This window comes from Hypanus sabinus, chromosome 27 (genome assembly GCF_030144855.1).
Source record: "Hypanus sabinus isolate sHypSab1 chromosome 27, sHypSab1.hap1, whole genome shotgun sequence".
In the NCBI taxonomy this organism is placed as follows: domain Eukaryota; kingdom Metazoa; phylum Chordata; class Chondrichthyes; order Myliobatiformes; family Dasyatidae; genus Hypanus; species Hypanus sabinus.
In genome coordinates this window covers 8,061,985-8,087,595 of record NC_082732.1, presented here as the reverse complement: position 1 = coordinate 8,087,595, position 25,611 = coordinate 8,061,985, and the positions used below count along the sequence as shown (strand labels likewise).

At 41.4% G+C, this 25,611-nt stretch overlaps 1 protein-coding gene across 1 annotated transcript in view; it reads left to right on the top strand.

Annotated features, from left to right (window-relative positions):
• The first annotated feature begins 1,152 nt into the window (after positions 1-1,152).
• Positions 1,153-25,611, top strand: part of exosc10 (exosome component 10) — a 78,624-nt gene continuing 54,165 nt past the window's right edge. Inside the window, exons 1-10 of the mRNA XM_059951713.1 lie at positions 1,153-2,262; positions 5,210-5,346; positions 5,463-5,586; positions 6,384-6,488; positions 8,030-8,192; positions 14,846-14,954; positions 17,899-17,974; positions 18,444-18,554; positions 22,041-22,184; positions 24,639-24,829. Coding sequence (XP_059807696.1) covers positions 1,990-2,262; positions 5,210-5,346; positions 5,463-5,586; positions 6,384-6,488; positions 8,030-8,192; positions 14,846-14,954; positions 17,899-17,974; positions 18,444-18,554; positions 22,041-22,184; positions 24,639-24,829 — 1,433 coding nt within the window. The 5' untranslated portion in view covers positions 1,153-1,989. The remainder of the gene's footprint in view (positions 2,263-5,209; positions 5,347-5,462; positions 5,587-6,383; positions 6,489-8,029; positions 8,193-14,845; positions 14,955-17,898; positions 17,975-18,443; positions 18,555-22,040; positions 22,185-24,638; positions 24,830-25,611) is intronic.

The following is a 25,611-nucleotide window of genomic DNA, read 5'->3' as shown; positions in this document are numbered from 1 at the left end:
TGCCACTGACCTTGGAACATTATTGAAAGTTTCACATGGGTAGCCAAATGTTTGGTCTCAATTTCAAGGGCTTGGTAGAGTTGCTGTACTGGTGGTATAGAGCAAGTAGGAAGATACAACATGAAAATTGTCATTTTAGCTCACCAGGTCTGTACCGACTTATCCTACTCTAACCCCATTTATTCGTCCACATTATCAACAAAACTCTCCAGATTCTCCCACTCATATACTCATGAGGAGCAATTTACAGCAGTCAACTGAACCAACCTACAGATCTTTGAGATGGGGTGGGGGGAGGGGGAAGAAACTGAAGCAGACATAGAAAAATATGTTGCTGTCTGTTACAAATGCAATCTATGACAGAACTCTCATGTAGAGAATTCCAGTCACTGAGTGAAGTGTTCTGGTGGAGGTGATAATCAATGGATTTCTCATCCAGTCCAGATGTGATAGCTGCTATTCCCTTGTACCTTCCTGGTCAGATCTGATTTCTGTGAAATGCATCTGGCTGTCTTGTCCAACGTACATCAAATGTCACCAAAGTGAGGAACTATCATCAGTTTATTTCTCATACCCATTTCTGGATTCAGGTAACTCCTCCAGATAAGGGGCTGGATAAGGGGTTTGCTTGATCAGCTGATTTATGTTTTTTTTTGATCTTGGTATAGTCCATAGCAGTTCATTAGTTTTCTCTCTCCCTCAATCAAATCCATTTGGCCACTTGATTTAATAGCTTTTGCTTCTCACTTCTGCTCCATTTCTTTGAATTCCTCTTCAAGCTTTCTTTTCAAATTGTGTCATAATTAAATGACTATGGACCACTGCTGTTATTTGGGGACATTCAAAATAATCAAAGCATCCAAATGTTTCATTAAAACATTTTCCCCCAACACATGGTTAGGGTCTGTGACGTTTCTTATTGGAGGATTCTCTTCAGTCAGCGCTTGGCCTTCATTCTGAGTCTCAGCTGCTCCATCTCGTGGTTTACTGAGGTCAACTCACAACTTCTCAATATGGTGTTTTTGTTACATAGAAGATGCGCTATTTTCCCATTGTGTGTTATTCTGAATTAGCATTTTTAATTTGTGAAATTTCAACCAGGCGCTGCCATCAACGCGATATTATTTTATTTCACGACATTTTCCTTCGGGTAGCCATTTTGTTTCGGATTTACGGCAAATGTATTCTGGAGTAATTTGGTGAATTCTCTGTACACTGGAATCCACTTCGACCTAGAGTTTATATTTGTTTTCTTAAAAAAAATTTATTGTGAACGATTAAGAGGCTTTCATTTCTCTGGAAACGCCCCGATCCAGTGAATCCGTGAAGATGTATGGTTACAATATCTGGTCTGGCTTTTGCTTCTGTTTTATTATTCTATTCAATTTTGATCCAGCATCTGCTCAGAATATCTTCCGATTTATATATCGAATTTGACCCTCCGTCTGCAGTTTTCCATTTCTGCGTTACCGGTGCAATCATCGACAGCCTTCCGAAGATTTCTTGCTGTCGTTTTCATAATTTTGTTTCTGTCGTGGCATTGTCAGTGTTGCCTCCTTCCCGGCGGCTGTGCTGGAGACTTTGTCCCCCATCATCCGGTTCAAGTTGATTGTCGCTCAACCATACTGCCAGACCAGTCAAGGTGCAGAACACAGTACATACAACTCACACACATACTCATACAGCAAGATGATCAGAAATTAACAAGTACTCAAGTGCTTCTGTGATGCAAGTTAAAATGTAAACAGTATAACGCCATTGGCTTTTCATAAGCGATGGCCGCAGCTACAGGCTATCATGAACTCTTACATTTGGCGAGATGTGCTGTCATCAAGATGTAGCCGGAATTGTGGATGAGCTAATAATCGGTAAAGAGTTAATATTTTAATATCTATCCTCAGCAGGAAACTTTGCCACAGGTGTTGGTCGACCAAAATCACACTTTGCTTTAGACATTGGTGCACTGGAAATTACATTAAACAATCCAGAATGTTTTATTCGGGAATACGGTGGAACACAACTGCGTTCCCCAGCACCGAGCCCGGGCTGACCCAAGGTGCCGTCAATCACGCCGCCACGTCTGATTCTCGGACCGTGCTCCGCCCACTTCTCGCGATAGGTCCCGGCGACCCGGATCCTCGCGAGGTCTCGCCAGTTTGCAGCATGGCGGCGCCTGGAGAATCTGCCAGGGAGGAGCGGGGTCCTCGGGAGTCTGGCGGGGAAGCCGTGCCCGGCCTCAGCAACGTCGATCAGCTCGTCAAGGTGGGCAGCCCGGGGTTGGGGAATGAGAGAGGATGTCCGGGAGTGGCCATAGGTCCTCGACCCACATCCCGGGCCCCTAGCCTCTGAGGGAAGGGAGAGGGGTGGTTGGATTGGACGGGGAGGAAAGAAGAAGGGGGTTAGGGTGGTGAAGAGGGATAGGAGGGTAGGGAAAGGGTCGGGGTGGAAGGAAAACGTTGAGTGGGCGAGGAGTGGAGAAGCAGCACTGGCAAGGGTTGCGTAGTGATTGAGATGACTGGTTGGCAGAGCGGTGGGAGATGGAGATTTGAGAAGCCAGATTGTGGAGGGGGACATATAAAACAAGATGATGTGTGGGAACAACCTTTCCGTCACATAAAGCTCCTCAACCATTTCCTGCAACACACACAAACTACTGGAAGCACTCAGCAGGCCAGACAGCATCTATGGAAGAGTACAGTCGACGTTTCGGACCGAAATCCTACCGTAGGACTGGAGGACAAAAGCTCAGTAGATTTAAAAGGTTGGGGGCAAGGGAGAAAGAAACACAATGTGATAGGTGAAACTGGGAGGGCGAGGGGATGAAGTAAATAGCTGGGAAATTGTCAGGTGAAAGAGCCAGAAGGCCATGGAGAAAAGTGAGGGGGGGGGGAGCACCAGAGGGAGGCAAGGAGATGAGGTGAGTGAGGGAAAAGGGGATAGGAAATGGTGAAGGAGGGGGTGGGGGGGGGCATTACCGGAAGTTTGAGAAATCGATGTTCATGCAGTTAGGTTGGAGACTACCGGAATGGAATATAAGGTGGTGTTACTGCAATCTTAAGTGTGGCCTTATCACAACAGTGGAGGAGGCCATGGATAAAGCATCGGAATAGGAAGTGGAATTAAAATGTGTGGTGACCACTGGAAGATCCCACTTTTTCTGGTGGATGGAGCGTAGGTGCTTGGCGAAGTGGTCTAACAGTCTACGTGGGGTCTCACCAGTATACAGGAAGCCACCAGGAGTACCAAACACAATATATGACATCAAGAAACTCACAGATGAAGTGTTGCCTCACCTGGAAGGACTGTTTGGTGCCCTGATTGGCAGTGAAGGAGGTGGTGTAGGGGCAGATTCGCACTTGTTCCCCTTGCAAGGGAAAGTGCCTGGAGGGAGATCAGTGGGGAGGGTGGAATGGACAAGCAAGTTGCGTAGGGAGCGATCCCTGCAGAAAGTGGATAGAGGGGAAGGAAAGATGTACTTAGTGGTGGGATGCCGTTGGAGATGGCAATCATTCACTTTTGGTTCTACCTTTAATTCAGTTTGGATCTAACAGACTTTTGCATTGTAACTAGCTTGCCATGTGGGAGCTGCAGGGATCTAGTAAATTGCCTCAACCTCACTGAATTCATAGTCTTGCAGGTCAAGATCAAGATCAGGGTTGTTTACTGTCACTTCCTGAGAACGAAATAATTGTTACACCAGATCCAATGTAGCACAAAAAAACACAAAAGATAACACAATAAATATGAATACATAAGATGGCTTATATGCATAGATTAATTGTAATGTCCATAGAGTTGAGATTGGGGGGTGGGGGGGAGGTTGGAGGAACCTGTGTTCAATGCAGATTAGCACTTCCACTGTATCCTGAATAATGGACTACCTGACTGGCAGACCACAGTTTATGCGTCTTCGGAGCTGTGTGTCAGACGTAGTTATAAGCAGCACTGGGGCCCCACAGAGGACTGTAAAGGCTCCCTTCCTGTTTACCCTGTATACCTCGGACTTTAGATACAACATTGAGGCATGTCATCTGCAGCAGTTCTCTGATGACTCAGGAGTGATTGGGTGTAGAAAGGGAGGATGAATGCAGGATCCTGGTGGAGGACTTTGTTAGCTGGTGCAAACTGAATCATCTGCAGCTCAACATAAGTAACACAAAGGAGATGGTGATGGACTTTAGGAAGACTAAGCCTGCACTGCTGCCTGTTACTATTGATGGTGAGGATGTGGATGTGTTGAGGACCCAGAAGTACCTGGGAATGCATCTGGATGACAGACGTGAGTGGAGCACTAACAGAGGCTGTGTTCAAGAAGGGCTAGAGCTGCCTCTACTTCCTGAGGAGACTGAGGTCCTTTGGAGTATGCAGGCCCCTCCTTCACATGTTGTACCAATCTGTTGTCGCTAGTACAATCTTACATGTGGTGGTGTGCTAGGGCAATGGCAACAACACGGGTGATGCCAACAGGCTCAATAAACTGATTAGAAAGGGTGGCTCTGTTATACCAGTGAAACTGGACACACTGGAGGCTGTGGTAGAACAAAGGTCCCTACGGAAAATCCGAGCAATTCTGGACAATGTTTCTCACCCTCTGTGTGCCACCTTGGCTGAACAGAGGAGCACTTTTAGAAATAGACTAAGGCAACTGCGCTGCTCCAAAGAGTGCTATGTGATGTCATTCTTACCCTTGGCCATTAGGCTCTATAATGAGTCAGCCTATAGCTGGGGAAGTAATAACCTCCTCCTGTTAAGACTGTGTGTGGTAACTTTTTTTTCTTTCTACTTATAATATTTATATCTGTGTACTTAAAATACTATTGTGACAGTAATTTACTTTGGAATCAATAAAATATCTATGTCTAACATTGGAATGTACATAAATTAGGAAATAATAAAGTAGTGGTGGAATTAGTGGGTGGAGGTTTTATTTAGTCTTACTGTTCAAAATTAGAGGAAAGTCACCTAAAAGATTTTATGTAAGTTAATCAGACGTGTTTTCATGCTTCCATGCTACCGGTCTGTGTTTAAAGAGGTAGAGATTAACTGAAGATTACTACTGCCCCTTATAATATCTCTGATTAGTTGCCCTACTCTAAAGTTAAGATGTCTTCAGGTTCAAACCATTCTTCGTTAATAAACTTGTTACTTTAATCCGCTGTGCCAGCAGTCATTAACGTAAAATGTTCCATTGTGTTTTTTTTTTGTGCAGCATGTTCTAGGGACAGTGATGGCAGCCACAAAAGCCTCCAATGGGTTGCCTCGATTTGGTGATGAGTTTGATTTTTACCGAAGTTTCCCTGGATTTCAATCATTTTGTGACACGCAAGCTGATAGACTCCTGAGTTGGTAAGTTGCTGAGTTGGTGTCAACAACCAAAATAAACCTCAATAATGTTATTGCTGTTAATGAATTTATTTCATAAACATGATATAACAATTTGTTAATTCTAAAAATAATTGCAGCATGAGCCAGCTTATGCAGTTCCATAGCTGTAGGAGTCAGATCAGAGGACAGAACAAGGTGACAGAATTGGAGGACAAATTTGACTTGCTGGTGGATGCAAATGATGTCATCCTGGAACGAGTGGTATGTATGACCAAGCTGCAAAATGAAATGTAGTTTGAAAATTTGGCTGATTAATTATGGGCACACTGCCATCAGCATGAAATATAATTTAGTAATCTACACTTAGTATAATTTTGAAAGTGTATCAATTATGCCACTTGAGTACAAATGCATTTTATTAAAAATATAAATTATAGTTCCCTGTTTTCATTATACACAACAAGAAATATAGGATTAAAATGACAAAACTGAAATTTAGACTATATTTTGTTTTGGGCTTCATGTCTGTGAGCTCTATGATGATTTGCCCCGCTGTGTGATGAACTGAGGTTGTTTCGGGCTTTGAGTCTATGGACTCAATTTTGTTTTGAACATTGTTGCATGCTTTTATTGTTTGCATGATTTTTGTTTTTTCTCTCTCTGCACACATTGGGTGTTGGTCTTTTTTAAATTGGGTTCTTTCGGGTTTTTTGTTTTGTAGTTGCCTGTAAGTAGACAAATCTGAAGGTTGTATAATTTATACATTGATAATAAATGTACTTTTGAACTTTAAAGGTGTAAGTTAAGAACTGGATATACCCTTTAATACTTGAGCCATGCCTCATTTCTGTAGAAGGAAGCAGAGTTAATATTTTAGTTTGACTTTCAGAACTACTTTCAGCGTTAAAATTCTTCCTTCACAAATACTGACTAATCTGCTGGAGGTTTATCAGAACAGAGCCATTCTTTATTTATGAATGGCAGCCGTCTGGAAGGTATTTGATCTTGCAGGATTTTCTCAGTTGATATTCCTAATAACTTGCTGCATTTTTGTTTAGGGGATTTTGCTGGATGAAGCTTCTGGTGTAAACAAGAATCAACAGCCTGTTCTTCCAGCAGGACTTCAGCCTCCAAAAACTATTGTCTCAAGCTGGAATCGAAGGGTGAGTTCTGCATGATTCAGGTCATTCTTTTTAACACAGCTGAGAAGTGTGCAGGCACTAATTGCATGACAGATTAGTTATTCGCACAGAGATGGCGACAAAAGCTTTTAAAGTTCAGACTTTGTAGCAAACCAATATGTTAAATGATGTAAGTTAATTGTTTCTCTTTGATAGGTATGTGTTATTAAATCCATACAGCTTTTAATGTTTTTCTGCTTCCCCTTTTAGTTTATGACATTTCAGATAAGAACATAAGGAACAGGAGTAGGCCATCTGACCCATTGAGCCTATTCTGCAATTCAATAAGTTCATGGCTATCTACTCAGTGCTTGCTGACTGCCTTTTCTCTGGCATAGGAATTAACACTGCATTTGTGAAAAAAGTACCCATCTACACATTCTATATTTTAAAAATTTATTTCTGTTTTTGCACTACTTATTTTAACTTATCTAATATATATATACTTATTGTAACTCGTTATTTTCTATAATTTCATGTATTGTACCACTGCTGCAAAGTTAACTAATTTCACGACATATGTCAGTGTTATTAAACCTGATTCTGATCCCATTTATCAGCAAAATTGTGTCTTGACAACTTCAGTACCTGTGCAGATGCCTCTTATATATGTGCTTCCACTGCCTCTGGCAGAGCGTTCCAAATTGCAATAACGCTGTGGGTGAAGAAATATCCTCAGATCAATTCTAACCCCTTGACCCCTTACCCTTACCTTAAACTTGTGCATAGCCTGTCTAATCTCATCTTCTAACTGAAGGACTCCAACCTAAACAACAACTTGGTGCATCTCCTTACCACTGCAATCGTGTCCTTTTTTTGCCATGTGGTCGACACCAAATCTGTTCCTATCTGTTTTTTAAATCGGGTTCCCAACCTGGTTAATGGCAGGGGTCTATGGCATCAAAAATGTGCACGCATTTTAATTCCACGTCCCATTCCCATTCTGATATGCCTATCCATGGCCTCTTCTATTGTCAAAATGAATCCAAACTCAGGTTGGAGGAACAACACTTTATATACCGGCTGGGTAGCCTCCAACGTGATGGCATGAATATTGACTTCTCTAACTTCTGTTAATGCCCCTCCTCCCTTTCTTACCCCATCCCTGACATATTTAGTTGTTTGCCTGTTCTCCATTTCCCTCTGGAGCTCCCCCCCCCTTTCTTTTTCCTGAGGCCTCCCGTCCCATGATCCTTTCCCTTCTCCATCCCTGTATCACTTTTGCCAATCACCTTTCCAGCTCTCAGCTTCATCCCACCCCTTCCAGTCTTCTCCTATCATTTCCCATTTTCCCCTCCCCCCCACTACTTTCAAATCTCTTACTATCTTTCCTTTTGATTAGTCCTGACGAAGAGTCTCGGCCCAAAACGTCAACAGCGCTTCTCCCTATAGATGCTGCCTAGCCTGCTGTGTTCTACCAGCAATTTGTGTGTGTTGAAGAAATTTAAAACACTCATTTATGTTAAAGGTGATGTCATGAATGAAATCTGGTTCTATGTATTGTGTTTGATTTTCTTTTTCAGAATACAGAAACTAAAAGATCAAGATCTGAAACATTTCGCTTGTTTCATGCTAAAAACATCCCACGTCCTCAGCTGAAGTTCAAGGAGAAAGTCGACAACTCCAATACTCCTTTTGTGCCAAAACTGTTCATTAAGCCCAATGCCCTGAAACCGCTCCCAGAAAGTAAGAGATTTGAACAAACTGGGTGACAGGCAACTTTCAGCTGCCATTTTTTTTAAGTAAATTGATAAATCATTGGTTATTTATTATTGTTACACTGGGATAATGTATACTGTTGGAAAACAGTTAAGATTTATTCCAGTTTTTTGAAAGTAAGATTTGGGAAAGATTTTAATGAACTGCATACTAAATATTATTTTTGTGTTTATGTGAACAGAAAGTTAGTATTGATATGATTCTTTTTATCCACCGACTGACAATCCTCCCTTTTCTATTTTTGTAGTATTTTCTATGCATTTTAATTAGAAATTTTATGGTATTTGGAGATTGCTATTCTCTTGAACACAGACATAAATGTAGTTGCTGGTCTTCTGCTGCATTAAAATTTTACGATATGCCAGCCAACAGTCAGCAATGATCACGGTTAACAAGTTTAGTTAAACAATTTATTTAGTAGTTTTAAGAAACAGATAGCGTGGGAAAGAATGTCTCTGGAGCAATGAACAAAACTGTTGGAGGAACTCACAGGCACATAAGATATTCTGCAGATGCTAAAAATCTTGAGCAACACGTGATGCTGGAAGGACTCAGCAGGTCATGAGGGAAATGAACAGTTGACTTTACAGCCTAAAACATTGACGGATCACTTGAGTATATATGGAGGCAAAGGAAGAGTTGGGCGTTTCAGATCGGGACTCTGCATCAGTACTGAGTGTGCATGGGTGAGGTAGGGACTGGCAGGAGATTGGTGAATGGAGGAGGGAGATGAGCAGATGAAACTAGGTGGGGGAAGAGGAGGTTGGAGTTGGAAGATAATAGCTTGTGTAGATAATAGGTTGGTAGACGGAGATGAGGAGAGAGAAAAACGGAGCAGCTGGAACTAGGTAGGGGAATAGTGTGGAGGTTGAGACAGAGACTGGCGAATCTAAGAAAGGAAGATGATAAGCAGAACCTGGTAAAGGAGTGATAGTAATCAGATAGACCTTGATAGGAGAGCACGTATGTAACGGGATGATGGGAATAGGGATTGTCCCAGAATGAGATAAAAAGGCGCAGGGGATGGTTTACCTGAAATTAGAAAATTCAGTGTTCATCTTTACAAGAGACTGAACAGGAGCAGATGTAGTCAAAATAGCTATGTGGTTTAGTATAACTTCTGATAGGTAAAAGCTGGATATAGAACGGGCATGATTTTACTGTAGAGAGGTTGTACAGACGAGATTCATTGGGATGTTGCCTGGGATGGAATGTTTTAGTTACAAGGAAAGACTCTGTAGGCATGGTTCATTTTGCTTGGAACAGAAGTTGCTGAGTGGAATAGAGAGAGAAAATAATAATAGGTATAAGTAGGATAGTCTGTAGAAAACTTATCATACTGGCAGAGATTCCAAGACTGGTTGCATAGTTTTAAGCTGAGGTGGTTAGAGAGGCGCAGAGAATTTTTTTTCTCACCCAAGTAGATTGTTGTAATCTGCACTTCACTGCTGAGAAGGTGATGAGGATTGCACTCTGAGGACATTTAAGAAGCAGCTCAGTGTTGCTTGAATTAACAAGGGCTATGGACTAAGTGTTGGTAAATGGTACGGATAGGTACTCAGTGGTCAACATGTACATAGTGGGCTGAATAGCCCATTCTAAGCTCTAACTATCCTCACCTATGATATCTGGACATTTTTCCATATAGATTAGATGTCAACATTGTATGAGTTATACATTACCTTGTCTGGCCATTTCCAAATCACCCTAAGTAAGCCATGTATCCAGTGTACTCTCATAATGTGACTGGTTTCAGTGCTGGTGAAATCCTTGACTTGAGGGTGAGAGGGAAATTCCACTTGAAGCTTCGACTGAAATTAGGAACCTGGAAACATGGGAAACCTTCAGCACAATACAGGCCCTTTGGTCCACAATGCTGTGCCAAACATGTCCTTACTTTAGAAATTACCTAGGGTTAACCATAACCTTCTGTTTTTCTGCTGTCCATGTTCCTATCCAGGATCCTCTTAAGATCCTATTGTATCTGCCTCCACCACAGTTGCCAGCAGCCCCGCTCTGCATTCCCCGCTCTGTGTAAAAACCATATCCCTGCCATTATTAGTTACTATTACTATTAGTTCTTACTCTCAATAATTTCTCCTTTGGCTCCTCCCACTTCCTAAAAACCAAAGGTGTAGCCATGGGCACCCGCAAGAGTCCATGTTATGCCTACCTTTTTGTTGGCTTGTGGAACAGTCCATGTTCCAAGCCGATACGGGTATCCGCCCCCCTCTTTTCCTTCGCTACATCGACGACTGCATTGGCGCTGCCTCCTGCACGCATGCTGAGCTCATTGACTTCATTAACTTTGCCTCCAGCTTTCACCCTACCCTCAAATTTGCCTGGTCTGTTTCTGACACCTCCTTCCCCTTTCTTGACCTTTCTGTCTCCATCTCTGGAGATGGCTTATCTACTGATATCTACTATAAGCCTACAGACTCTCTCAGCTACTTGGACTATTCCTCTTCCCACCCTGTCACTTGCAAAAATGCTATCCCCTTCTCACAATTCCTCCATCTCCACCGCATCTGCTCTCAGGATGAGGTTTTTCTTTCCAGGACGAAGGAGATGTCTTCCTTTTTTAAACAAAGGGGCTTCCCTTATTCCACCATCAACTCTTACTTTCAAATCTCTTCCTATCTTTCCTTTCAGTTAGTCCTGACAAAGGGTCTCGGCCCAAAACATCGACAGTGCTTCTCCCTATAGATGTTGCCTGACCTGCTGCGTTCCACCAGCATTTTGTGTGTGTTCCCTGACATACCCCCTGTTCCATCTTCCAGGCATCTTAAATCTGTGCCCTCTCGTGCTAGCCCATTTCAGCCCTGGGAAAAAGCTTTTGACTATCCACACGATCAATACCTCTCATCACCTTATACACCTCTATCAAGTCACCTCTCACCCTCCATTGCCCCAAGGAGAAAAGGCCAAGTTCACTCAACCTATTCTCATAAGGTATGCTCTCCAATCCAGGCAACATCCTTGTAAATCTCCCCTGCACCCTTTCTATAGTTTCCACATCCTTCCTGTAGTGAGGTAAGCAGAACTGAGCAGAGTACTCCAAGTGGGGTCTGACCAGGGTTCCATATAGCTGTAACGTTAGCTCTTGGCTCTTGAACTCAATCCTGCGGTTGATGAAGGCCAATGCACTGTATGCCTTCTTAACCACAGAGTCAACCTGCACAGCAGCTTTGAGTGACCTATGGAACCCTCTGATCCTCCACACTGCCAAGAGTCTTACCATTAATATTATATTCTGCCATCATTTTTGACCTACCAAAATGAACCACCTCACACTTGCCTGGGTTGAACTCCATCTGGCATTTTTCAGCCCAGGTTTGCTTCCTATCTATGTCCCGCTGTAACCTCTGACAGCCCTCCACACTATCCACAACATCCCAAACCTTTGTGTCATCAGCAGATTTACTAACCCATCCCTCCACTTCCTCATCCATGTTATTTATAAAAGTCACAAAGAGAAGGTGTCCCAGAACAGATTCCTGAGTTACACCACTGGTCACCAGCCTCCATGTAGGACCGTGACCTGTCTACAATGACTCTTTGCCTTCTGTGGGCAAGCCAATTCTGGATCCATAAAGCAATGTCCCCTTGGATCCCATGCCCCCTTAATTTCTCAATAAGCTTTGCATGGGGTACCTTATCAAATGCCTCGCTGAATCCATATACACTACATCTACTGCTCTACCTTCATCAACGTATTTAGTCACATCCTCAAAAAACTCAATCAGGCTTATAAGGCATGACCTGCCTTTGACAAAGCCACACTGACTATTCCTAATCATATTATGCCTTTCCAAATGTTCATAAATCCTGCCTTTCAGGATCTTCTCCATCAACTTAGTAATCACTGAAGTAAGATTCACTGGTCTATAATTGCCTAGTCTATCTCTACTCCCTTTCTTGAATAAGGAAGCAACATCTGGAACCTCTCCCATCCCAATTGATGCACAGATCATTGCCAGAGGCTCAGCAATATCCTCCCTCGCCTCCTACAGTAGCCTGGGGTATATCTCGTCCGGTCCTGGTGATTTATCCAACTTGTTCAGGCTGCTGTAAGTCATCCCTACAATCGCCAAGGTCCTTTTCCCTAGTGAATACTGAAGCAAAGTATTCATTAAGTACCTCCGCTGTCTCCTCTGTTTCCTTACACACTTTTTCATTCTCACACTTGATTGATCCTATTCTCTCACGTCTTATCCTCTTGCTCTTCACACACGTGGAATGCCTTGGGGTTTTCCTTAATCCTGCTCGCCAAGGCCTTCTCATGGCCCCTTCTGGCTCTCTTAATTTTTTTCTTAAGCTCCTTCCTGCTAGCCTTATAATTTTTTAGATCTCTATCATTACCTAGTTTTTTGAACCTTTCGTAAACTTTTCTTCTTGACTAGATTTTCAACAACCTTTATACATCACAGTTCCTGTACCATCCTTTCCCTGTCTGATTGGAACGTACCTATGCAGAACACCATGCAAATGTCCACTGAATATTTGCCACATTTCTGCTGTATATTTCCCTGAGAACATCTGTTCCCAATTTTTTGCTTCCAAGTTCCTGTCTGATAGCTTCATATTTCCCCTTACTCCAATAAAAAGCTTTCCTAACCTGTCTGTTCCTTTCCCTCTCTAATACTACGGTAAAGGAGATAGAATTGTGATCACTATCTCCAAAATGCTCTCCCACTGAGAGACTTAACACCTAATCTGGTTCATTTCCCAATAGCAGATCAAGTACAGCTTCTCCTCTGTGGGCTATCTACATATTGGGTCAGGAAACCTTCTTGAACACACGTAACAAACTCTACCCCATCTAAACCCCTTGCGCTAGGAAGCTGTTAATCAATATTGGGGAAATTAAAATCTCCCACCATGACAACTGTGTTATTGCATCTTTCCAGAAGCTGTCTCCCTATCTGCTGCTCGATGTCCCTGTGGATGGTCTATAAAAAACACCCATTCGAGTTATTTACCCCCTGTTGTTCCTAACTTCCACCCACAGAGACTCAGTAGACAATCCATGACTTCCTCCTTTTCTGCAGCTGTGACATTATCCCTGATCAGCGGTGCCACGCCCCCACCTCTTTTGCCTCCCTCCCTGTCCTTTCTGAAACAGTCTTAAGTAACCATTCCTGCCTCTAAGCCATTCAAGTCTCTGTCTGGCCACAACATCATATTTCCAAGTACTGATCCATGATCTAAGTTTATCCGCTTTGTTCATGATACTCCTTGCATTAAAATAGACATCTCAAACCATCAATCTGAGCATATCCCTTCTCTATCACCTGCCTATCCTCCCTTTCACATTGTTTACAAGCTTTCTCAATTTGTGAGCCAACTGCCCCTTCCTCCATCTCTTCAGTTTGGTTCCCACACTCCTGCAATTCTAGTTTAAACTTTCCCCAGTAGCCTTAGCAAACCTCCCTGCTAGGATATTGGTCCCCCTGGGATTCAAGTGCAACCTGTCTTTTTTCTACAGGTCACTTCCGCCCCAAAAGAGGTCCCAATGATCCAGAAATCTGAATCCCTGCCCCCTGCTCTAAATCCTCAGCCACACATTTATCCTCCACCTCACTCTATTCCTATACTCACTGTTGCGTGGCACAGGCATTAATCCGGAGATTATTACCTTTCAGGTCCTGCTTCTGAACTTCCTTCCTAACTCCCTGTAGTCTGTTCTCAGGACCTCCTCCCTCCAATATGTACCACGGCCTCTGGCTGTTCACCTTCCCACTGAATGAGCTACCAAATGCGCTCCACCTACCTATTATCATTACCACCCTCCCAATCTCGCATTCCAAAAACCCCCACCACACTAACAGTTAGTTGGTGGCTTGGTATTTTGGATGTCATTGCTAGCACCTGTTTGTACCAAGATCAGTGCAAATTCTGTATCCATGTCCACTTTTTAAGAGCTACATCCGTTCAGCAAGCTTATTGTGATGAAGTCTAAAAGTTTAAAGTACATTTATTTTCCATCTATGTACACTGAGCATAAACTTGAACCTTGAGGTTTTGTATGTTTTATAATTGATTTATTTGTTACAGAGCCAGACAATATTTAATAAAGTTACTATATTGCCCATTCTACAAACACAAGTACAACAATTATAAGAAGGAACATTTGAATTCTGTTTCCCCACCAGTAGTCTGCAAAAAAGAAAATTTTTCATTGCTGACATGAGGGGTTGGAGTTTCCATTTTGGTCACTGGTTGAGGATCAGGTCTTAAGTAGTCTGTTTGTTCCCTATTTTAAATAAGTGCATTGGACACATTATGTTTACATTATATTTGTGACTGACTTAGTACAGACTTTACATCCTGCGTACCAGCAATGTTGTCAAGGATTTCTGCATCAGGTTTTGATCATGATAGTTTACTTTCCGGGTGGTGATTGCTTCATGGTATCAAACCAACAGTCCAGTTGTTTATGTTGGCTCCTTAATACAGTGTATTTTGCAACCAAGGTTACTTGTTTAACCTTGGTTAACTGTGCTCGACTCGGTAGTATTATCGTGAACATTTCGGAATACAACAGGCTAATCTATTAAATAAATATTTGCTGAAGGTTGTTGGTGAGAACATGATAACTCAAGTTTCTTTATTTATAGTACTTTCAAATAGACACAATCGACCGGAAAGGCCGGAAGATCTTGATGTTCCAGCTGCATTGGCTGACTTCATTCATCAACAGAGGACTCAGCAAAATGAGCAGGACTTGTGAGTGTCAAATTGGATTGTAACCATATAAAAGAATTAGAGGTTCTAAAGTGAATAATTCTCAAATTTAAGTTCTATTTTCTTTTCTTCTTTGGTATTTCTTTTTCTTTTAGCTTTTTGTTTTAATTAAATGATGAAAGTTCATAATCAAGAGAGTGCTCCAGACTTTCAAGGGAGAGGTGGAAGTACAGTGAGTTCTGGTTAATTGGGACATAGTACATTTTGGCCCAATTAAGCAGCTGCCCCAATTAGTTGAAGTTTCATGAACAAGTTAAAAAGGTATAAAAAAGACAAACTACTGTTTAACTGAGGATTAAATGAAATACAGAACAAATTAGAACACTACTAATGCTATAGTACAATAAAACTGTATTGGTTTCCAATAGTTATCAATGGAGGAATTCATCCAGTGTATGCTACTGTTACAAGAACATAAGAAATAAGAGCAGGAGTAGGCCATCTGGCCCATGGAGCCTGCCCCGCCATTAAATAAGATCATGACTGATCTGTCCATAAACTCAGCTCCATCTATCTGCCTTTTCCCCATTACCCTTAATTCCCTTACTATGTAAAAACCTATCTATTTCTTAAATATATATAGTGAGGAAGTTTCAACTGCTTACCTGGGCAGAGAATTCCACAGATTCAAGCCTTCCAGTCCCAGCAATATCCTAGTGTACATTTTCTGCCCCTTCTCTCGCTTTGTTTCCATGTCATGTCACTTTGTTTCCATGTCATGGTGACCAGAGCTGCACACAGTGCTCTCACCAATGTCTTGAATAGCTCTATCAAGGTTTTCCAACTTCTGTACTCAGTGTTCTGACTGATGAGTGCACGTGTGTCATTCTCCCTTCTTCACCACTGTATCAGCACTGTCTAGCTGTATCAGCACTTTCAGGGAGTCACTTGTACCTTAAGGTCTCTCAGTTTATCTTTTGATTGACTAAATGAGCAAAATCAGTGCAGCCACCTACTGCAGTTAATGAACTGTCTTCATAGAATGCTTTTGTCGATTGCATCTTCCATATCTTCGTTTTTGTTGATTGTCAATACCTTCAACTTCTTTGTAGTTCCTAATACCAATGAAGTCTTTGTTGAAGTAATGAAATCATTTAATTTTCACTCACAGTCATTTCTGGCATCTTTCAAGACTGAATACTTGAAACCGCAATAAGCAAAACAGTTCTGAATTGTCTTACTGCTTGTATCTCGCCAACTATGAATAATGAAAATCACTACTTTTTGAATATAAACACATGAAACTGGCGCTATTAAAAATTGTTCATTCTAAGCACAGTGTAGTGTCTAATGGCCACACAAGTGCACACGAATGATGCTTGTTAAGACACTGTTCACCAGCAGTCTCCACTCCTGATTAAGCGACATTGTGTCCTACATAAACAAAGGAAACCCTAGCTATTTTCTCATTTAGCTTTATGTTCCTTAAAAGCTATCCTAAATAAGTGGCTACCCCAATTAACCATTGGTGCATTTAACTAGAATGCACTGTATTTAGCTAAACAGGCCCTGATAAAGAATAGCCAACATGGCTTTTGCTTGTGTCTAACCAATCTTAAAGAGCTTTTTGAGGAGGTTACCAGGAAAGTTGATAAAGGAAGGGCAGTGAATTTGTCTACTTGGACTTCAGCAAGGCTGTTGACAGAAGTTCTGTTTGGCATTCAGAATGAAGTAGTAAATTGGATTCCATGTTGGTTTTGTGGGGAAAGCCAGAGAATTTTAGCAGATGGTTGCCTCTCTGATTGGAGGCCTGTGACTAGTAGTGTGCCACACGGATGAGTGCTGGTTCTGTCGTTCATCTATATAAATGAATTAGATGACGATGTGGTAAACTGGATCAGCAAATTTGTGGATGACACAAAGGTTGGGGGCGTAGTGGAGGTGAGGAAGGTTAACAAAACTTGCAGCAGGATCTGGACCAGCTGAAAAATTGGGCTGAAACATAACAGATGGAATTTAATGCAGGCAAGTGTGAGGTGTTTCTCTTCGGGAGGACAGACAAGGTTGGACATGCACAGTGAACAGTGCAGTAGAACATAGGGATCCATAATTCCTAGAAAGTAGTGATACAGGAAAATAGCGTCTTTGCTGTGACGCATTGACTTTCATAAATCAGAATATGGAATACAGGAGTTGGGGAAGCCAATCTTGGAGTATTGTATGCAGTTCTGGTCATCTATTTATTGGAAAGATATTAAAAAGATTGAAAGAGTACAGAGATGTTTACAAGGATGTTGCCATGACTTGAGTGTAGATAAAAGGTTGAATAAGTTAGGATTTTATTCCCTGGAGCAAAGAAGAACAAAGGGAGATTTGATGGAGCTATACAAAATTATAGGGTCATAGATAGGGTAAATGCGGTTGGGTGAGACCAGAGCTAAAGGTCATAGGTTAAGGGTGAAAAGTGAAATATCTAAGGGGAACCTGAGGGTGATCATCTTCACGCATAAGTTGGTGTAAGTGTGGAATAAGTTGCCAATGTAAGTAGTGGATGTGGGTTCAATTACATAGTGCATGAATAGAGGTAAATGGACAGTGATGGGCCAGGTGCGGATCAGTGCACAGACAGTACTGCTCTACGACTGTGTAGACACACAAAACTGTAGATGCGGGAACCCAGAAGAATAAACTGTTGGAAGAACTCAGTGGGTCAGGAAGCATTGAAGAGGGCAAAGTGATTGTTAATCTTTTTCAAGTTGAATTTTCCTCCATAGATTGGCTTGACCTACTGAGTTGTTCTAGAAGCTTGTTAAAAGCTCCAAACAATGTGCCCACTAGAAACAATGCAGAGGCATTGAAAAATAAAATAAATGCAGAAATGAGTCCGACGAAAGTAAAATTATTTTTTTCTCCCAAGTTTCTGGTTTGCTCATCAATTGATTGTCAGGTCTCGGTGTAATCATTGTGTGTTCCTCTTCCTTTTCAGGAGTTCACATCCTTATCAGTATGAGCTTAATCACTTTGAACCAGCAGAAGCTGTACTGGTTAAACAGGAACCACAGGTCAGTGATGGGGATGTGGGAAACTTGAGTGTAAGTGTATCTTGTGCTATGGGCTTTCGTATAGCATTAATGTCCTGATGCAAGAGAATTGGCAAGTGACGTAGATTGTTTCCCAGTGGGAGAGGAAAGTATTTGAAAGAGCTGCCAAGGTGAAAGATGTCTGGAGCAGCTCGAAGGTTGCTATCTAAATTGCTACAAAGATTTTTAAAAATTAAGTTGAGTAGTAATCGAGAAGAAAATTTGACCAGCCTAGTTATCCTTTATATGGCTGTTATAGTTATAATTGAATTAAGACGAATCAGCATTCTGTACACTCAGCCTCAGAAGTGGGATCTCCTTTTGAAATTGGGAAGAATATGCATGATTCTATATCCATATCATAAAAAGAATCAATATGTAGAAATTATGTTGCCTAAAGCTTCAGTATGTGATTATTGAATTTGAGAAATGGTTCTTTTATTCTCCGTAGATGTATAAAGCTTTGTCAGAGACCAACTTTCAGCTAATCACAACCTTTGATGAACTAGTGGAAATGAATGAAAAGCTCTTGAAGTGCAGAGAGATTGCTGTGGACTTGGAGGTAAACTCATTAACTGAGCAAGCAGCAAAATATTTATTAAAATTAACAAGTCATTTATGAACTTCATGCTTGTTACTATTAGTCATTTTTGATTTCTGAGATAAAGTTTGATACTGTGATGAAAAATATGTTACGGTTTCAATCCCAGTTATTTCTTTTAATTTTTACATCTTTCTAATTTAACTTTACATCAGAATTGAAAAATAAAGCTATTTTCAATTATTAATTTACCAGCAAGATTTTTTGGTTTATTTCCAGTACATTTGTGTAAAATGGCTGAGTTGACATCAATACAATATTGAATGACTTTATTTCTTACATCCTTCACATACATGAGGAGTAAAAATCTTCAAGTTGCGTCTCCTAATTGTATACTCAAGTCAGCATGAGTTCATCAGTCTGATGTCCTGGAGCCTGTTGGTCCTGGCTTTTATGCTGTGTTACCGCTTCCCGGATGGTAGCAGCTGGAATAGATTGTGGTTGGGATGGCTTGGGTCCCCAATGATCCTACGGACCCTTTTTACACAACTGTCCTTATGTCCTGAATCATGGGAAGTTCACAACTACAAATGTGCTGGGCTGTCCGCATTGCTCTGCAGTCCTGCGATTAAGGGAGGTATAGATCCTCTACCAGGCAGTGATGCAGCCAGTCAGGATGCTCTCAATTGTGCCCCTGTAGGAAGTTCTTAGGAATTAGGGGCCCATACCAAACTTCCTCAACTGTCTGAGGTGAGAGAGGAGCTGTTGTATCTTTCTCACTACACAGCTGGTGTGTACAGACCACGTGAGGTCCTCAGTGATGTGGATGTCGAGGAACTTGATGCTTTTACCTCTCAACCCCAGATCCATTGATGTCAATAGCCTGTCTCCATTCTTCTTGTAATCCACAACCAACTCCTTTGTTTTTGTGACATTGAGGGAAAGGTTGTTTTCTTGACATCATTGTGTCAGAGGGATGACTTCTTCCCTGTCGGCCACCTCATTATTGTTTGAGATAAGGCCAATCAATATAGTGTCGTCAATGAATTTAATTAGCAGATTGGAGCTGTGGGTGGCGATACACATGATAGTCATGGGTATAGAATAAAGGAGGGTACTCAGTATGCAGCCCTGAGGGGCTCCTATATTGAGGACTGCTGTTTGATTTTGTCCTTATGCTGACAGATTTGTCCAAGGGCCAGATAACACGATTCAAGCAGATACACATTGTGTTATTTTTCAATTACTTATGTGTCTGGCAGCTCTGGAATCTTGCTAATAATTTTCAAATTAATAACCTTGTCATGGTTCCAGAATATTTTGCTAATCTTGTTTAGTTTGGTGAATGATCAGAAATTTCAGTCTAGCAGTGTTCCCATAATCTTATTTAACATTTGCTATTTCAGCAGAGTCTAACACCCATTAAAAGCATGAGTAGTAAATTTCATTTGTTCATTCATCAGTTACTATTTCATTAAGCAGTTAAAGGCTGTAGTAAGGGCTGCTGATGTGATTATCTGTTGTTCTTGGGAGACCTTGGAGGTTCCTGATGAGGAAATGCATGATGTAAATATATCCATTCATTACTCATCAGAATCAGGTTTAATATCACTGGCATGTCGTGTAATTTGTTGTTTTGAGGCAGCAATACAGTGCAATATATGATTTTTTAAAAACTGTAAGTTGCATTAAAAATTTTATATATATACACACATACATACGTACACACACAATACAAAAAGAGAAAAATGAGGTAGAGTACATGGGTTCATTGTCTATTCAGAGACTGGAAAAAATAATATTTTTGCTAAGCTGATAGCTTGTGCCCCACTTAAAGGGGACTTAATGGGCCAGTGCACTGAATAGTATGATAGAAAAAGCTGCAGCAGGCCACTGAGTAGGAAAAAATTGATCATTGTCCATTGGGCATCTGTTCCATTTGTAAAGTCTATCAAATCAAAAAACTCACATCAAATCAAGTTACAACACACACAAAATGCTGGTGGAACACAGCAGGCCAGGCAGCATCTATAGTGAGAAGCGCTGTCCACGTTTCGGGCCGAGACCCTTCGTCAGGACTCAGCCCGATACGTTAACAGCGCTTCTCACTATAGATGCTGCCTGGCCTGCTGTGTTCCATCAGCATTTTGTGTGTGTTGTTGTTTGAATTTCCAGCATCTGCAGATTTCCGGTTGTTTGTTCAAATCAAGTTAATTAGCATTCAACTATACATAGATACAGTTGAACAAGACAGCATTCAAGGTATAAAACATTCAGAATAGTGAGCAAAGAAGCACATTTCTTGAGACCTTGAGTGGTAGTGTCCGATGGTCGTTGGTTCAGTCTCCAGTGCTCAACCAAGGCATCAACAGTGGGAGAGGCCAGGCCCCAGCTGAGTTTGGATGCCATGCCATAAACACTCTACATCTCTCACCTGATCTGCAGCAACAGGCAAGCTTGAGGCCTAGTTCTCACTAAAACCAAGACTATACAGCTCCCATGTCATCTGTCCATCCACTAGAAAAAGGTAACAGGCCTGCAGCAACTTAGATTATCACTGTTCAGCAGAATCCTGCAATCGCAAGTGAAATGTCCATCATATTCTCCCATGGCTGTACTACACCAACACTGATGCTTCCAAATGTGGTGGCAGCTACACGGTCTGTAGCCAAGTCAGCTCCTTTGCACCTTCCCTCGGCTGGCCCCTTCTACACAATCCCAGACTTGTCCAGCCCCTTCAACACTTCAGCCGGTTCTCTCTTCAACATCATGGATGGCCAGTCCCTTTGACAGCTCAGTCAGCTCTCTCTCCAGCATCCCAGCTGGCCTCTTTGTGGCCAGCACCAGTCCAGCTACTCCGATCAATGAGCAGCTCATTGATGGAGTAGCCCTGCAGTACCCGATGTTCTCGGAGTAGAATTATCTTTAGATTGTAAAAAAACAAATTTTACGAAGAAAAGAAGTACCTTTGGTTGACCCCCTGAGAGGCCACTGCATTTGCACACACTACCATCTTGCAGGAAGCCCTATGTCAATGGGTACAGAAGGATCAGATCATTCACAAACTGAATTACATCTTAAGCCCACCACCTGTAACCTTTAAGAACTTTTGGTTCAATATGATGTTTGTATCTTCAAAAAATGCAGGTTTTTCTTATATTTGATTCATGTGTTTACATATTGATATAATTGTCAATACAGTAGTGATAGAACATGTATAATTATAGGTGAAGTAATACAGCATCTGTCCAGCCCCTTCATTGGTGTCCATTTTATCCAACCCATTTTAATTGTATTCCCCACATTCCCATCAACAATCCCACTTAGATTGTACTGCTCATCTACTGGGTACTGTGTTTCATTGGATTATTTCAAAAAGTAGATTTACTGCATCCATTTTGGTATCTGGTTTATCCTGACTTTAAATAATGGTAAAATACGTAGCAAGTAATGCCATTTGCTTTTGTATGTATGTGACCTGTAAAATGGGTATTTTTCTTCCACCAGCACCATTCATACCGAAGCTTTTTGGGATTAACCTGCTTAATGCAGTTATCAACAAGGGACGAGGATTTTATCATTGACACACTTGAACTGCGCAAGGAAATGTACATTCTCAATGAAGTCTTCACTGATCCATCCATTGTTAAGGTAAACAGTGATTTAGCATCATTCCACTCTGTCAGCTAATACTTTTTCCCTTCACTCTCACACTATTCATTCTCTGTTTCCCTGCCATAAATCTATTGGTTTTGCTTCCTTGCATCTTTTCCAAATACCTGGTTTGATTGTCCTCTCCTACTTTTGTCATTTTTATTAACTTCAGTGTATTGAATCTATGGCAGATTTCAGAGCAGTTGCACTCTCCTATCCTCTCCTGTGCACTGATTATGTGGATGGGAGAACTTCCTACTGGTTCTCCTATCACCTAATTATACCTGGTAGTAATTTATAGTAGCCAATTAACCTTCAGCCATTGTATTTTTTTTTGGGATGAGAACAGAACATAATGTAGTCAAATGTGCAGACTCCACAAATGAGACATTAGAAGTCAAGATTGAACCAGTTTTGCTGGAGCTGTGAGGCCACAACACTAAATGTTGCACCACTGTGATCCCTTCATCTGCCCCCTCGAAATGGTAATTCTACACTAAGCTACACATGAACTGGCACAGGGGGAGGTTGACTTTATATTCTGTAATTGTAAGTGGTTGAGCATCTTTTTTGATTTTCATAAGATCCTTACCATTCTGCTTGTAACAACTACATTATTCTCTAATATCCTAAATAAATGAGGTGGAAGCATATAGTCCAACAGCAGCAGGTTTAGTCATTTTGAGCTGCAGATACTGAGTTATTTTCAAGATGGTGCTGAGCTGCAACCTCTGTTGAGTTTGCATTTCAGTTTTTTTTGCTGTGGCTTTTTGTGTTTGTAGGGATGGTTTTAGTGACAGAGAAGGAAGTTGGGCCTCAAATTAAGGTTTGGGGACAGGGTTGTAGGGGAATTAGAGCACAGACCAAAGTCTTAAGTCTCTGCGCCACATTTGAAAGACAGCAATACAAACATGGGACATCAGGCCGGGATGTCGGGCCAACAAAAGAACGTGGACAAAAGTTGCTGACTCCCCAGGGTAAGCAAGTGATTGGAGGGTTCTGGAGTTGGGGTTCAGTGAAGGAAGGAACAATGTCAGATGATACACCTGGATTTGCATAGTGGTGAGACCGGAACCTTGGGGTCCCATCATTGGCGAGTCTGGAGTTTGAGGCATGGTGTTTAGAGATTGGTGTGTCAATGCCAAGGGTCGAATAGGAAGTCAAGAGTCAACGCCTATTGGCTGGGACCCCAGGTCTGTGCATCTCTGCGGTCTGTTGGAGTAGTTGAATGCCCATTGTCTGCGTGATTGAATACAAGTCTGCCGGCAGCCAAAGAAGACGGTTTGTCTTAGTGTTAGAGGATTGTCTACATGGGCGGGAGAGGGAAATGGGGTTTGTTATGCTTTTGTTGCTTGTTGTGTTCTGCTTAATTGTATTTTGTTTTGTCTGTCAAACTTTGTAGAGCTTCTGCCACCAGAATGTGTGCTAACACTTGTCGGCTACTCCCAGCGCACCCTCGGGTTGTGATAGTTGTCAATGCAAATGATGTATTTCACTGTATGTTTTGATGTACATGTGATAAATAAACTTGAATCTTGATTATTCCATTGTACTGGTGAATTTAAGCCCATAAAATTCAGTATTAAGTCTTTATTTGTAGCAAATAAATCTCATTCCACCGAGATGCAACACTGAGCGTCATAGGAAGTGATTCCTGCCCGTGGCCATCAAACTTTACAACTCCTCCCTCGGAGTGTCAGACACTCTGAGTCAATAGGCTAGTCCTGGACTTATTTCCACAGAATAATTTACATTATTTAATTACTTATGGTTGTATATTGTTATCTTTCTACACTATTCTTGGTTGGTGCGACTGTAACAAAACCCAATTTCCCTTAGGATCAATAAAGTACGTCTGTCTGTCAAATTCACACTCTTGTGTCATTTAATTTTCTTTTTTTTAAAATAGACAATTATATTTATTTATTTTAACCAGGCCATTTTGATATCCAACTAATTGATTTACTACATTCATATGGACTGTTTTTCTGGGGTGTGTGGTGGAAGGAACCTGAAATAATGCACATGGTTGATAAAAATGATTGCTGAGGCACCAATTTAACAGTATTTGCTCACAGCTGATCAGGTTCCAGATATTGTTTCTAGCCAGATACCTCCATTTAAATCATCATGGTTGATATTAGTGAACATTTAAGAAAATGGGCAGGGAAGAAAATTAGTCATTGGATTCCTGAACTTTTGCCTGGAGATGTTGAATGTAAAATCCCAGTCAAAAATAGGATGCTGGAAATACACAGCAGTTAGGGAGCACCTGTGCAGAAAGAATAAGTTTAATATTTTAGTTGGATTACCTCTCATCAGAGCCATTTTGTGAAATGTAAAATACCTTCTTGCACTTTTATTTCATACTTTAATAAATAAATGACAGCATTACCCATCCAAGTGTACATGACGACCCTGCTTGTTCAAATGAAACTCCTTTGTCTCTAGGTTTTCCATGGTGCAGATTCTGATATTGAATGGTTACAGAGAGATTTTGGCATCTATGTTGTCAACATGTTTGATACACACCAAGCTGCACGCACTCTCAACTTGGGCCGACATTCCTTGGATTACCTGTTGAAACATTACTGTGATGTTCAGACTGATAAACGATATCAACTGGCAGACTGGAGATTACGGTAAGAAATCATACAGACTTCACAGACTGAACCTTGGCAATGTGATGCTTTCTTTAGCAGGAGTTCAGTTTTAAGACAGATTTTAAATCTTTTAAGTTGCCACCTGTACTAGATTTTACCAGAATGTATGGTGCAGTCATATATGCATTTTTCAAACTATAGACTACTTTTCAATGTAATTGGTAGTCACTATTGTCAGGACAAGTTTCTCCATTTTTTAAAAAAAACAGCCTGTCTTCTGTACCTCACAGAAATCCAAAAATGCTAAGAGCATTATAGCAAAGTGTTTTAACAGAGGACAAGATGTCCTTTGTTGCTGTCAATTCCTTCTATTAATGTATCTTTTTCAAGCCATTATATTGTCTAGTTCTTAAAATGGGGCTGGGGTTCAAGGTAAAAATGTCTCCACAATAAAATGAGTGGAACTAGCTCTAGAGGCCTTGGAATGCCGACGTACGTCAAGTGTAGATTAAAGAAAAAGAAAGAGAAGTTCTATGGCAGTTACTGGTAGCTGCAGTTGCTCATTCACCTTCAGTGACTGATGAACAAGGACTCCTAGATCTCTTTGTATTTCTCCCTTACCTAACTCTACACCGTTCAGATAATAATCTGCCTTCCTGTTCTTACTCCCAAAGTGGATAACCTCACACTTATTCACATTAAATGCCATCTGCCAAGTATCTGCCCACTCACCCAGCCTATCCAAGTCACCCTGAATTCTCCTAACATCCTTATCACATGTCACACTGCCACCCAGTTCAGTATCATCAGCAAACTTGCTG